Source organism: Eschrichtius robustus, chromosome 11 (genome assembly GCF_028021215.1).
Source record: "Eschrichtius robustus isolate mEscRob2 chromosome 11, mEscRob2.pri, whole genome shotgun sequence".
NCBI lineage: Eukaryota > Metazoa > Chordata > Mammalia > Artiodactyla > Eschrichtiidae > Eschrichtius > Eschrichtius robustus.
Window position 1 is genome coordinate 17,876,797 of NC_090834.1, and position 15,598 is coordinate 17,892,394.

The window sequence follows — 15,598 nt, forward strand, 5'->3', positions numbered from 1 at the left end:
CCTGTCCACCAAAAGGGAGGAGAGAGAGAGTCAGAGAGACAGAGACGAAAAGAGAGAAACAGAGAAAGAAAGGGGAGAGGGAGGGAGGAAAGGGGTGAGGGAGAGGGAGAGAGAAAGAAAGAAACAGAGGCAGACTAGCTTGGTTCTTTCAAAAGCTTTTATGTATGAGTAAAATTGCTACCAAATTCATCCATCACCTGTAACCCATCTGCAAGTCCCAACTCTGAGAATTACCTTGCCCTTACTTTATTCCATGTCTGACTCTTGATTCATTTCTTAGTTTTGAAATGGCCTTTGATTTCTGTTATATTTTTTCCACTAGTGACATCAATAAGGATTATTTCTTCTATTTTTATGGATGAAAATTTGAAGAATTATGCCACATTTCCCAGAATATTGTCTACTGTTTTGCTAAGGGAGCAAGGCAATTGTCCTAAGCCAAAGTGGTTCAAGACATTGGGTATTTTATAGTGCCAGTTGTTACACAAGGTACAGCCCAACTCAAAAGCAAGAAAGCCACAAATTTAAGCCAAAATCTAAATCCAGTCACTTAATTATAAAGCCAAAGATTAATTGCAGGATTTAACAGCAAGTTGCCTACAATAAAGTTGGCACTAGTAAAATATTTGGACTACGGGTCAGGAATGAGACTATGTCCAGGGGTGGGGTGAAGGCTGGCCATCCTGGGAGAAGATTCATTTCTCACATTAGTTACTGGGAGAAATAAAGGCTAAAAGTCGAATGCTACCCCATACTACCGCTTCCACAAAGCATCAAAATGACCATATCATAATATTTACAGAAAAACATTCTGTTTCTTAACCATTATCTCTCCTATATCTTACCCAAGGTATAAAGTCTAAGAATTAAGAACAGTGACATAGATGAGATAGGAGCAGACATGTCTGTGAGGCAGAGAACATTCCAGAGGCAAGAGTGGGTATCAGGATTTAACATCTTTAGCTGCTATTATTCAGACTTGTTTTGATTTCATCACAGCCTTTGCTTCTTCAATCGGATGAGCATGAGAGACCAAAAGAATAGAAATATTTGGCTATGATGAATCTCTTCTATTAAAATTAGGCATCTTGACGTATTAGAGTGGTACTATTATACTGTGGCTTCCTTTCCTTGAAATGATGAACCGACAAATAGATTAAAAGAAGAGCATGAGGCATAGTGGGTGTCAATGAGTGTTAGTTGTTAACATTGACTTTGATGAGAAAGATAATAATAGCTTACATTGTTGAGTACTTATATTGTTCCAGACTTATTTTAGTAAATACTTTAAATCAATTCTTGAAAGTAGATACTATTATCTGTTTTATAGATGGTGAAACTGAAGTCCAGAGAGGTTAAGTAAGTTGTCCAAAGATACAGAGCTAGTAAGGGACAAAGCTGGGATTCAAATTCAGGCTGTTCACAGCCTAGTCTCTTAATCAGTATTTGATCAGGATTGCATTCATTTATTGGCAGATACAATCAGCATTCATTCACTCATCCAGCAATTATATATTGAATGGCTCCTATTTCCATGCAATTGTGCCAGCCATGGTAGATACAGAGCAAAATAAGACTGGAACTCAGCCCTTAAAGTGGAATCCAGTGACTATTTTCTCTTTTGAAGGACATCCTCAGGACAACCCACCCAAAGTTTTGTGCTTGTCCTGATCATAAGGCCCCAGCCAACTCTCTCAGACCTCAGGGCCCAAACACCTCCACAACAGACCCAGAAGGAGGATCCACTGGACTCCCATCCAGTCCTGGCCTAAGCAGAGTGAGCTGCAGAGAAGATGGAGGAGGGAAGAGAAAGCCTCCACCCTACTATGGGGCCAGTGGAGGAAAAGTGGGGAAGGTGTGTCCCAAACACTGTGTGGTATGTTTGCTTGTACCTATTCTCACTCTTCCCAAATCCTTCTCTCTGAGATAATAATGTAGCATTATTTCAAATTTGCACATGAAAAAACAAGCTCGTTGACGTTAAGTGAATTTTTGAAGGTCATCCAACTAGTTAAGTAGTGATGACTGGATTTGAATTTAAGAATATTTAACCAGGGAATGATTCTCTTTCCAGTACGCCAGATGCCTCACACCTCTCAGGATTGGGCAGTGGTTGCTGGAGTCAGCTCCTACCATCTAGTGAGATCTGATGTGTGCCTTTCTTCCCAATTCTGTGTTCAGTAACATCATGCTGGTAGCTTGAAACCAGCCGTGGAGGGGAATATTTACACCACAGAAACCGGCAGATGCTACAAATCAGGGCTTTCTTGTTCCGATTGCTGGTTGTTGAACATTTACTTGCACACCAGTGGAATTTGGTAGATGGAGGACAAGTATGTGAACTAGGTCAGAAATGACTCTCCGTTGGTCTTCATGGTGGATCCAGGAAGAGTCCAATTAAGAGGAGGGCCAGCCAGGAAGTTACCAGGTACACCAGTCTAAAAGGACTCTAAGCCAAAGGTCAGCAAATTTTTCCATAAAGGGCCAGATGGTAACTATCTTAGGTTTTGTGGGTCACATATTCTTCTTTGTTCTATTTTTACAAACCTAAAAAGGCAAAAACCCTACTTAGCCCCTGTCCCCCAGGCTGTATAAATACAGGCTGCAGGCTGGGTTTGGCTGGCAACCATCAATTTGCTGATTCCTAAACTAGCAGCAGATATGCAAAAAGGCAGAACCTATTTATTTATTTCCATTCTCCTTATAGAAAGTGCTCTTTGCAGGTGGAAGGAATACTTTCACCAACTGCTTGAAGTATGGAACGCCACCTACCTCCTCCCTAAGTGTATAACCTAGTGACAATGGTCTGATACCAAATGGCCTTCTGAGTAGGGCAGATCCTTTCAATCACAGAGCTCTCATTTGGCTTAGTGAGATTTGCAGCTTGGGGGTCAGAGCTGAATTGCTCAAGACTATAGAAGCAGCACTGACCATTCCCTGCTTGGCCACCAGGAAGCCGTCAGCTTGCATCTCAATATATGCTGGCCAAATCCTTGAAAAGTGCCACTCACTTATTTCTCTGCCCAGGTTGTACTTTGCAGGAAGGACATATTGTGTAATATATCCGAGACCCAGATAATGAAGACAGAGGTGAATAGAAGAGACAAGAAACATATACCCACCTATATTTCAGAACATTTTTATTTCATCCCTCATCACCCCTCCTCCCCTATTCCTAGGGTAACTTATATGTAGGAAATGGAGTGACCTTCGTTGAGCACCAAAATTCCTTTTTTCATGAAGTGCAGTAGAAGAGGAGGCATAGACAACTAGTTTTATTGGATCCAGAGCAGGTGAGGGTAGAGACAAACTGCCTGGTGATCAGGCCCCACTAAGGCTGCTTTTCCTTGTCCTACCTGCTGATGAAACTTCCACAAGGATTATGAGTTACCTCTTTTGGGGGCTGCTTCCCACAGTATCCTGTGGTGAGGACTCAGCCATGTGATAGGTTTAGATGAGAACCGAGGAGGGATATAGACAGGGCAAATGGAGAAGTGTAAGTTGCTTGACCTCAGGGAATAGAGTGGAGAGGGTGTGATTCTTAAATTAATCCCATTGCCAGATGCCAAGATGGGTACGTTAGAGTTATTATTTAAAAATAGAGACTTCTAAGCATCACTCAGGAAAAGCCTTATTTGGTTAGTCAGAATGAAGTCTGTCAATCAATGTCTTTTATAAGCTTCACAGATAGTTGTGATACCCAAGCTCTTGGAGGAGCTGACTTTGAAAATACCCTTGTAGGAGAAAGCACTAATTCTCAGAGTGCGGCCTGTGGTAGTTTAGCAAGGGGTCAGGAGGTGTTTGAGTAGTTCTCAAAGAAAAACACTTAAATATTTTGTTTACTTATATTTCATAGATTTGAAATGAAATGCATTTTATCCTACCCCTCCTTGGGCTAGTTTGAGGTTGATTTCTATCACCCGTTAAAAAAAAAGTCTTGTCTAATAAAGAGGAGTAAAGCCATGAAAGACTTGATATAATTATCAGGCAAAATTACGATTTTCCCCAAATTTCTCAATATTCTTAATAAAAATCACTTACTCAAAGGTGGTGCATGAGTCGTAAGGTCTGTTTGGTCACTTAATTTTGACTAGTATTCAGTTAACATGGAGCAGTTTGGGATTCGTAAACATATTTTTATATCATTTCAGAGTATTTTTTGTTTATGTTAAATTTATATTTTATTGGTTTCTATTATATAATTTTAGATTCTCACTACACAAATAAATAACTCAAAGGCTTGAGAGTGGATTATTGAAATTAAATGTAGTGGAAAAATTAGTGACAAATACTTCAACTCAAAATAATTTTAGACATAAAGTGAAGAGCTTCTTTCCAAATATCTGTGAATGTGGTGATTTTATGCTATTAAGTAAAAAAGAAAGTAGAAAAAAATACAACCACAAATCTCTGATAATTAAATTTTACAGAATCAGTAATCTATTTGCCCCTTGGGTATTATTTTTTACTTTTATTATTTTTTATGAGACTTCATCAAATACATCTGCAGTGGATAGGAATAAAGACGCAGACGTAGAGAATGGACTTGAGGATACGGGGAGGGGGAAGGGTAAGCTGGGACAAAGTGAGAGAGTGGCATGGACATATATACACTACCAAACGTAAAAGAGATAGCTAGTGGGAAGCAGCCGCATAGCACAGGGAGATCAGCTCCGTGCTTTGTGACCACCTAGAGGCATGGGATAGGGAGGGTGGGAGGGAGGGAGATGCAAGAGGGAAGAGATATGGGGATATATATGGGGAGTATATGTATAACTGATTCACTTTGTTATAAAGCAGAAACTGACACACCATTCTAAAGCAATTATACTCTAATAAAGATGTTGAAAAAAAAAAGAGTCCATTGTTTAATTTCCATGTATTTGTGAATTTTCCTGTTTTCCTTTTGTTATTGATTTCTAGTTTCATTCTTTGTACATACATGGGCTTTTGAAAGAGGCTTGATAATACCAGTAAAGAACATCTTTACATTTCAAATGGCTTGCTCAATTCTTGTAAATACACAAGCAACATAGTCAATATCTACAATAATCTGAGGCTATCACTTCAAGGCCAAAGCGTTATGAACTATATAGATACCAGGATTTCTTTAAAAGACTGAACCAGAAGAAAATGGCTTTAAGGTCAAGAGTTTGACACTTAGCAACATTTGATAATTTTTTTACTCACCGTAAAAAACTACAATATATCATTGGCCTTATTATTAAAAACACATTCAAATACTACAACAGAACATTAAAAATAGTCTCTAGAAACAAATGAAAGTAAATATTGTGCTGTCAGTACAGCGTCACTAGCCACATGTGGCTACTGAACATGAAATGTGATTAGCGCAACCAAGGAAATGATTTTTAATTTAATTTAATTTTAATTTAAACAGCCACATGTGACTAATGGCTATAATATTGTACAGTTCAGCTTTAGAACAAGTGAAGTAATAGACCTTCATTTTTCGATGCTGATTGATCACATTTAAATTAGAGCATTCAATTTGTTGAGGAGAGAGATGGTGTAGAAGGCATGCTGTGGAATGACACAGACACACTTCAGTGCAATCAGAGAAGAGTAATGGTAACCAAACTGGAAACTCTATCAACTCAGAACTAGGTTAAACGAACTTAAGGTAACTTTGGTGGGACAATGATAAGTCATATAAGCATTTAAGAGTGCAATGATTGGAAGAACGATTAGATTTATTTTGAAAGTTTCCTATGCGAAGAATTAGAAACAAAAGAAAAGATTTCTAATGTGTGTTCCCTTATTTAGAGGAGCCTGGTCCTAAGCTGTATGGATTGACCTTTATACTGATGTTACAGTACTATAATTTCACTTCCTCTCCCTAAGAAACACAGTCCAAACAAAGAAATCACCCTGGAGTAACAATATTTCCACTCTTGTGACCTCAAGTATATTAATGGAAATGGAGGATACTTTTATTCTGAGAGGACAGTTTAGAGACAAAGCTTATAAAGTCATTTGAGGTCCTCTGGAGGGGATCTCATCTCATACTTTTAAGGTCAGCAAGAACCAGTGTTGTAGGGTCTGTACATTGACATAATACTAGTTGGTTTGTCTCAATGATTTTGTGGGTTTAGACTGTGATCCTTGATTCTTACTGAAATCTAGAGAACAACTGTTTACCAAATTTCAAATAATTATCTTAAGCACAAAGACTGCTATTATTTCACTAAGTTTTCTCCTACATTTCACATTTTCTCTAAACTTGAATCATTTAGACTGCTCCTTTCCAGGCCTTACATTTCTTAAAATCAAACTATGAATGATGATGTTTTGCTGTTCTGTCATCATACTCAGGACTGGAAACAATCCTTCAAATTTGGTTTCCTCTTCATAGCAGCATTATTCACAATATCCAAAAGAAGGAAACAACCCAAGTGTCCATCAACAGATGAATGGATAAACAAAATGTGATATATATATAATGCAATGGAATATTATTCAGCTTTAAAAAAGGAAGGGAATTCTGACATATGCTACAACATGGACGAACCTTAAAGACATTATACTAAGTGGAATAAGCCAGTACAAAGGACAAATACTATACAATTCCACTTATATGAGCTACCTAGGATGGTTTAATTCATAAAGGCGGAAAGTAGAATGGTGGTTGCCTGGGGGGAGGGGAATTATTGTTCAATGGATGCAAAGTTTCTGTTTGGGATGATGAAAAATTCTGGGGATAGATCGAGATGGTGGTTGCACAATATTGTGAATGTCATTAATGCCACTGAATTGTACACTTAAAATGGTTTAAATGGTAATTTTTATGTTACGTATATTTTAACAGTAATTATTTTTATTTTGTTTCCTCCTACCTTGGATTTCATTAAACTATCCTTGCAGTATAAGTGAGGTCATCTATAGAGAATGGCTGGTACTGGCTTTTTTTGTATCTTTCCTCTAGCAAATGTAGTTTAAGAACATGTCAATCTGATTTCCAATCACATAATCAGGTGGATGAGCATTATCAGTGTTATATGCAATAGTCATGGCCCAGGCATCAATAATACCCACGTTGAGATCCACAAAAATATCCCTCATGGTAAGATTCTGAATATAACCATGAAAGTCACTAAACATCTCTGCATTTTGAGACACCCCCCTGGTGTTTTCAGTTTTCAGGATCACCTTGGTCTCTGGGCTTCGCAAGAATAGACGTTCAATGGCCTTTTGAACATTGATGGCCCTACGGATAAAGATTTTGATGGGGAAGGGTCTGAAGTGCTGACCGAGAGTGATGACAATGGCTGTGTCATTGTCTCCTGCTACCTGGTCAATTTCCCGTGGGATATAATTTTCATCCTTCACTGAGAACAGATTTTTGGTAATAAATGGATGACCATGTTTTTTCCACTGAATCAAAATATGTCTTTCAGCATCCAGAAGCACATGTGTTTTAAAGATCCCAGCTCCATGATGATCAAAACATTTTAAGGCTGACGGGGAAAAAATCAATAAATCTTTTTACAAAAGGAAAATAATGATATAATTTTTAAATGCACGTATTTGTAAAATTCTAGCCAAGATCACTTCTAACTCTAAGAGCATTGCTGCCTGTGGGAGGAAGGGAACTTTAACAGATGCATTAAAATCTTAACAAAAATTTTGAACTTATTATCAGCATAGAGAAAGAGGAAGAAAATGTTAATATTTGTGAATGAAAAAAATAAAATTTAACTTTTTATTAAAAGCCCAAATCCAAATATTTGGCAAATTTTAAAAAATAATAAACGTCAGAAAAGGGAAGCAAAGAATTCTACTATAAAAATAACCTCTGAAGGCAACTATAGTTTCAAAATAAAAATAAAATACATACTTTTTACCACTTTTTGTAAGTAGTGAATCCACTGACGCAGTGTTGAATCTCCCATGAGGTAAATTAGTTTTCTCTTCAAGCAGTCATTTATATTTTTTGTTTCATTTAACTCGATCTGTTTGCAAAATGCTGCAATCCACCTTCTTTTCACAGTATAACCACTGGGAAAAGGAGTCTTCCTGCCAAGCTGACATTTTGTTTCTATGTTCTCACTCTCCGGCAATAAAAATTCCCACAGTCAGCAACTTTTATTATCACAAATTATTTCAGAAACACTTTCCTCATTTTCTTCCTCTTTTTCCCCTTTTCCCTCCACCCTTCTCTATCTCTGCCATCCTCTCTTCCCAAATATTTATTTAATAAGATCATGTTAAGGGATGAGTTAAAAGTTCTCACTTCTGAATAATCCCAATAATGAATGGTATTTCCTAGACTGGGGTTAAATTTTTTTCTTTGTGCATTTGCAGTGTTTCCCAGGGCTTCATCTTGTCCCTAAGGCCACTCAGTTGTGAGACAGCTAGCCAAAATCAGGGGGAAATGTGTGGTGGCAAAAGAGCAGGACTCGGTCGCCCAGCTGAATATCATACCCATGACACTGGCCGGGGGGACTGGACATCTTCTCCCCCTCAAACTCCTTATCCATGGAGAAAGCTTGAACACCTTTACAAAATGACTATTACACGTTGTTTATTTTGTATGTATCAGAACTATGTTTTCTAGTTAATAGGAAAACTCCTTCAATGTTTCTTTCTTGTGCCCAGAACTGAACTTAATATTCTGTGTGGTCTGATTAGTGCAGCAAAAGAGAGGAACATTATCTGCTTATTCTGAATATTCCACTTTGAATTGGCCTAAGCTGAATTCACCGACTCACATCAAGCTTTCCATCCATGTGTGACTCAGGCCATTTTTTATTTTGCCACTTTAAAAACACATCTTTTTGTCATCTACCTACATTGTTCAGATTTGGGGCATATGTTGAGGGACTTAAGTTTGTCCATACTGAATTATATCAGGTTTATAAATGGCTCCTAAAATAAGTGTGGCACTGTCTTATAAGAAACTGCCTGACTTTACTAGAAATTACTGTCCAGGCAAGGGAGAAACCACAGGGGTATTAAGAGGACTCAAGTGGCTTCAAGGGTCAAAGGACTTTCTTTGGTGTAAACGTTGGGTATGGACAATGGTTGCCATGGCAGAGAAGGGATCTGTCGTTCCCATAGACTGTGAGCTTTAGGTCTGGGTTCCTGATTCATTTATATCTCCACAGGATTTAACAAAGTTCTTTGCCTACAGTAGGCCCTCAATAAACATGTGCTAAATATATGAGAAAAGGGCAATGGATAAATGCATACCCCACTGACTGTTAAAACAGGAGTAATTTGCTTTTCTGAAGTTGACTTTACTTTCAGGATAGCAGAAACATCACTTTGATAAGTGAGATGGCTTTGTATTGACCACTGAAGTTTATGTGATAAAATTTAAAAGATCCACAGGAATTGCTAGTTCATAGAACTTTAACTGAGATGGTTTGGCTGAAAGAGAGATTTCCTAGCTCTGTAGTTCATTTGAGACATTTTCACCAGTATCCAATTATTGGCTTTTCAGGAACAAATCCCAAGTTGAAATACAAATACAAATAACCTGTACATTTTGAGAGAAGGCAGCTGAAATGAAGGGTTACCTAGCCTTTTATATCTGACTCAAGACGAAAATTGGTTTAAATTGATATGAAAATAATTTCCAAGAATAAAACCCCTTCTGCAAAACCCAAGATGATTAATACTATTTATCTCAGGAAATGAAAGATTGAAATGGTTAATGTTCAAGAAATATCTCTGAAAGTAAGAATGTCCTTTAAATGGATAAATTGTGAACACAATAGACTTGTTACATGGCAAGACCTCGATGGAGGTAAAGTCCTTCATTATTTCAAGCCCCATGTTGGACCTTCAAGAAATGGGAAAGTAAAATAGCCTGATAGCTGTCCAGACATTAAAGTAAGAATGAATCATGGGGGACTTAGAGGGATCAAACCACTCTCAACTCTCTGCAAATACTTTTTCCTTCATTTTGATATATTTTAGATATTTTGCAGGGAATAGACCGGCGAGGATTCTATAAAACTGTTCTCCTACTGATGACAAGAATGCAGAGATCCAGAAAGTCACTCACCTTCTTTGTGCAATTAATCAAATATATAGTTCTTTGATTTTACCTTCCAAATGATTTTCTACCACAAGCCACCCTTTCCACATTTACCACTCGTAGTAATTCAGTCCTTCATGGACATTTTCCTAGGCAGGTACTTCTCTAACTCGAGCGTGCATCAAAATCATCTAGAGTGCTTGTTACAACTCAGATTGCTGGGTTTCATCTTCAGAGCTTCTGATTCGATAGTTCTGGGCACTTGAAGAGATATCTGTACTTCCATGGTCATAGCAGCATTATTCACAATAGCCATGATATGGGAACAACCTAAGCGTCTCTCAATGGATAAATGGGTATAGAAAAATATGGTTTATATGTACAATAGCCTTAAGAAAGAAAGTCCTGCCATTTGCAACAATATGGATGACCTTGGAGGACATTTTGCTAAATGATATAAGCCAGATACAGAAAGACAAATACTGCATGATCTCACTTTTATGTGGAATCTAAAAAATCTGAACTCAGAGAGAAGAAACAGAGAGTAGAATGGTGGTTGCCAAGAGTTGAGGGTTGGGGAACTGGGGAGATGTTGGTTAAAGGGTACAAACTTTCAGTTAGAAGATGACTAAGTTCTGGGGATCTAACGTACAGCATGGTGAGTATAGTTAATAATAATGTATTGTATACTTGAAATCTGCTAAGAAAGTAGATATTAAGAGTTCTCACCACACACACAAAAATGCAAATTATGTGAGGTGATGATGGATATGTTAATCAGCTTGATTTTAGTCATTGTTCTACAACGTATATGTGTATCAAAACAGCATGTTGTACACCTTCAATATATACAATTTTGATTTGCCAATCATACCTCAATAAAGCTAGAAAAAATTAGCTCTGGGGCGGGGTCCACAAATTGGGTTTCCAACAAACTCTCAAGTGATACTGAGGCTGCTAATACAAGGACATTATCTTGAGAACTATGTCCTAGATTGTTATAATATTGTCTTTCTGCCCCTTCTGGTTATCCCACTTAAATACATCCTCTGTGCTGCCTGTTTTATTCCCCTACACCAAATCTTTCCATGACTTTCCATCATCAACCTGCAGGATAAGGACCAAGGTCCTCAACTGGCATAACACTGCCTACGAGTATCTACTTCTCCAGCCTCTCCTCCCTGCACTCTCCTCCTTCACAAATCCCCCCAGAAGTCTATTTTCTGTTCTCTGTCATCTCCTTGAGAGCTCACTGTGCCAGAGCCTTGAAATATTACAGTGAATAAGTAGGTCAAATCTTATTCACTATAATATTTCAAGGTCCTGGCACAGTGAGTTTCACCTCAAGGTATAGGTCTTACCAATTCAGATGGTCACTTTACTGATCAATCAATTTCATTTCATCAGAATGAAATCCATCTGGGGGAAGGAAGGACTTCCAGGCCCAGAGCCACAGAGATCTCCAGGAGGGACAAAGGACACATTTTCCGAAATTGAGAGGGATTGCTGGAATCCCAGGAAAGGATTTTTTTAGGTCAAGTGAAAAATATTTTCTTTGTCAAGGGCATCTGAGGGCTGGAGAGCAGAATCGCTCCAGAGTATCTTACTGAGGCGCCTATCAGACCTCTCTTTGGCACAAATTAAAATTTGTCTCAGTGGGAAACTTGAACTTTAAAACTTGAAACATTGATTCTTCTACATCCATTCCAGGTAAGTTTGAAGTTGACAAAAGAGACCAATAGCCGGCTACCTCGTAAATTTGGTTACCAAAGCCAAACTTTAATGGGACCTTAAAATTAGGATTAAAAATATGTACTCATGGTATAGAGGCATTCATTTCAATGTGTCGTCTTAATATTGAGTGTACCTGTGTATCACATTTCAGAAGGGGGTCCATAGTATTAGAAACTAACAGAAATGGAAAGAATTGTCAACAACGTGTTGCCTGTGTGATGTGTTCTCATGTGATACCCTTTGTTTATTTTCCCATCATGATTTTCAATAAAACTCTTAAATTAAGAAGAAAAAAGACTTTTTAACTTTGAAGAAGTGAATATCTGAGGAGGTAGCATCTGATTCTGCAGCTAGGGTTGGGAGAGAGAGCCCTGGTAGGAAAATGTATTTACTTTGTGACAAATGAAAGAGAAACAGGCTTAGTCCCTGGACTTGTGGGAAAGAAAGATGCCACAGGACCTGGCGTGGGCCTAAGAAGGGGCCCTAGAGCTTAGTGATAGAATGATCCGTGAGAGTTCTTGGATCCAGAATCACCAATGAAGCCAACTGTTCCTTGTGTGGGCACTAAATCACCTTTGAGAAGATTGAGATATCTACTTCCATGCATTGGGGGGGGGGGGGCTGGGGGGGGCGTAGGCGGGGGAGAATAGATGGTTTGAATAGAGCAGGGGATCCAGGAAGTAAATGTGTCTTTTGGGAAGTAAAATGGGGTCAGGCAGATTATTGTCATGAGCATAGTTCACTTGAGAAGCATGATTAGACCCAAAATACAGATCTGCAGATCTGCCAGACCAGGGACTTAGCATTTCCTGAGAGCAGCCAGGAGAGTGTTCAAGTGTCCAACCCAAGCTGCAAGGAGGACCATCTCAAGAGGGAGCAGATGTGGCCAACTAGGAATATGGAATCAGCACAGGTAGTCTCTGCCCATAGAGTTAAGACATGGTTCTGAGACCTTCAAGACAGGAAGGTCTCTGTGTCTTTGCAATGATTTAGGCCTTTACGTCTCCATGATTATGTCTCCTTTAGTTTTCAGTAAAATATTTATTTGAAAAAATCCAGCCTCTTTTGGCTGAGCCATAGGATAAATGGATTTTTTCACACCTTGACCAGGAAAACAAAAAGAAGTAAAGGTAACCTAGGAGTGGAAAGGAAATCCTGTAGCCAGGTAAGGTCTGTTGTATCCTGCCCCCTCCCCTCGTGTCATCATAATGTTTGAATTGGATTTGAACTTGAATTTCCAGGATATTATGATATCCAACTTGCTTTTCTGAAAACCAAGGCCTTTCTACAGCAGCATTTACCAAACTATGGAACCACAGTCCCTGAAAATGATCCATTAAATAGGTGGTCCAGGACTTCCATGGCAGTCCAGTGGTTAGAACTCTGTGCTCCCAATGCAGGGAGCACAGTTTTGATCCCTGGTTGGGGAACTATGATCCCGCATGCCGCACGGTGCGGCCAATAAATAAATAAATAAATAAGTGGTCCACAGTCAAGTAATTTTGGGAAATGTTTTGTGTTCCATCCCACTTGAAGGAATAGAGACTAAAGTTAGTAGATACCCTAAGGTTCTGCCTACTCGCCTGACCTCCTTTCTCCCTCTCTCATTGCATTCCAGCCTCCCCGGTCCCCGCTCATGGTTCCTGGAACATTCCAGCATGCCATTTCTTCAGGTTCTATTCCTCTTCCTGAAATAGTGTTCTCCCCATAATTCCCATGGCTCACTTCCTCACTTCATTCAGGTAACTGAGTGACCCATCCTCAGATTCGTGCTCAAGACAGGTCATACCTGACCACGCTTTTAAAATAGCATTCACCATCACATTCAGATCTCTTATTCTGATGGCTTTATGTTACGAATCTGTTTGTCTATTGGTTTGTTATCTTTCTACCCCACTACAATGTTAAATTCTCAACACCTAGAGCTGTGTCTGGAATATAGAATGTGCTATTTATAAATTGAACGAATGAATGGTGAAAAAAATAGTTACAGTTATTGCCTCACAGAGCTTACAATTTAACAGAGGGTATAAAATATATATCTGAAATTTAATAGTGTAATGAGTATTATGATTGGGGAAGAATAGAATGCAATGGAATAGTATGGGACTAGCATTTTATCCAAACGTAGAGGAAATGACGTTTAGATGAAGGCTTGTGAAATGCCAGAGCTGAGAGACGCCACAGTCCATTTGTGAAATTAAAGGAGTTCAATTTGACTGACAGAGAGCAAGGCAGCAGAAAGGTGAGATAAGGGGCTTCAGAGCTAGGTAAGTCCTTGTAAACATATTAAAGAGTTTGGATTTCATCCTTAGAGCAATGGGATCATATTAAGTGTTTTGAGCAAGGAAAAGTAAAACATTGGTCTGAGGGCAGAGTGAATAGGAAGGAAACAAGGCTGTGAGCAAGGAAACATCTCTGGAGATTGTTGTAATAATCTAATTGAGGTAGGGTAGTTTATACAAGGATAGAGGCAACAGCAATAGAGTGAAGTGGCTTGGTTCAGGAGATACTTGGGAGGTACAATTCACAGGGTTTGGTGATTCATTTGATGTAAAGGGTGAGGTAGACTAAGTAATGATAGCATTCCTTCCCCTTGGGTTTTTTGTTTGTTTGGGGGGTTTTTTTGTTGTTGTTCTTTTTTTTTGTTTTTGCATAGCATCCATTAACACTCTATAGGATTGGTATTCCATGGAATACATTATAGAAAATATAGGTCTCCAGAAAATTCCTGAATCTGGAAGTTTTACAAACTCTGGAGAACTATAGACCTACATGAATTGCTTCATTGGTTGTACTCCTTTTAGCAAATAGTTCAAGATGAATAAAACCACAGTTGTAGAGGTGACCTGTATGGGACCCTGTGAATATATTACCATCTGCACTGAATCTCTGATTATAACCTAGTCAACGTAAGGGAGCTTGATTAAGAAAAGTTATTAGGCAGTGTTGGTCTGAACCTAAGTCTCCCTCTTTGTATCGATGATTGTGTTTGAAGGCCCGTTTACCTGCGGCAAAGGATCCATTCATTCTCTCTAAGATAGGAAATGTTTGCATTCCTGGTGGTCACGTGGGTCAGCGCCTCACAGGGAACGTGTGCAGGTTTCACGCAGTAGAAGGCTTCCTGGTCGCGATAGTGCGGGCACTCGCACAGTTCAGCACTCGAGTGGAGGGTCAGGCCACATTTAGGGAGGACCCGGGAGGTGCCACTGACAAACTGGCCTGTGAAGATCACCCTGTCATAGCCTTGCTTCCTTGCCCTCCAGAGAGCCGACACGCCTTCTCTGGGGTGGATGAGCTGGAGAGACAGAGACACCCGGCACCCCCAGAACAGGGTGAAGCCGACAAGGTAGGTGCCATTGTTGAAGTCTGTCACCTTTCCCGAAGCGCCTGCCTTCAGGGCTGGGGAGGACATCCTGGCCCTCAGGGAATCCCCGCCATATTCCTTCCTGCGTCCCAAGTGGTCCCTCACCTCCAGCAGGACGTCTAGCTGATACCCCCTGCAGTATGTGTCTTGAGGGCGGAGGAGGGTGGCTTTGCTGTGTGTGGTGCTGGTGGTGGAGCTCAGCTGGTCTAGTTTCTCCATGATCCCCTTTATTCTCAGCTCAGTCTCTGTTGGTGAAAATTCTGGATCGGGTGGTACTTCTGGGTAGAAGGACTGTCTGAAGGTGTTCCAATGATTCAGAGGGATAGGGTTTCTCAAGCTGAACAAGGAACTGAAGTATTGAGAGAAAAGGGATAGATTATCAGCAAATAATATGGCTTGTTTTTCAACATAAATTATTATGGTTTAGTTTCCATACATTTCAGTAGATGCACTCACATATCAAAAATGGGTTCTAACTAGTTTTCAGTTTT

The 15,598-nt window shown here is 39.3% G+C and overlaps 1 protein-coding gene across 1 annotated transcript; it reads right to left on the minus strand.

The window, feature by feature from the left end:
* Window positions 1-6,942: 6,942 nt before the first annotated feature.
* Window positions 6,943-15,383, minus strand: LOC137772033 (NXPE family member 2-like). Its single transcript, XM_068555897.1, has 4 exons — window positions 14,749-15,383; window positions 9,739-9,808; window positions 7,859-8,066; window positions 6,943-7,478 (listed from the first exon to the last, which is right to left on the minus strand). Exons 1-4 carry the CDS (start codon window positions 15,324-15,326, stop codon window positions 6,943-6,945), a joined length of 1,392 nt encoding a protein of 463 aa, XP_068411998.1. The 5' UTR covers window positions 15,327-15,383.
* Between the last annotated feature and the right edge of the window lie 215 nt (window positions 15,384-15,598).

Bases quoted from the DNA above. Each gene is read 5' to 3' on its own strand.
- LOC137772033 (XM_068555897.1), bottom strand. From the start codon at position 15,326: ATGGAGAAACTAGACCAGCTGAGCTCCACCACCAGCACCACACACAGC. The intron at 9,809-14,748 runs GTAAACGGGCCT...CATTTCTTGAAG, and splicing joins GAATGGATCCTTTGCCGCAG to GTCCAACATGGGGCTTGAAA. The intron at 8,067-9,738 runs GTGTTCACAATT...CCGGAGAGTGAG, and splicing joins TGCCATGTAACAAGTCTATT to AACATAGAAACAAAATGTCA.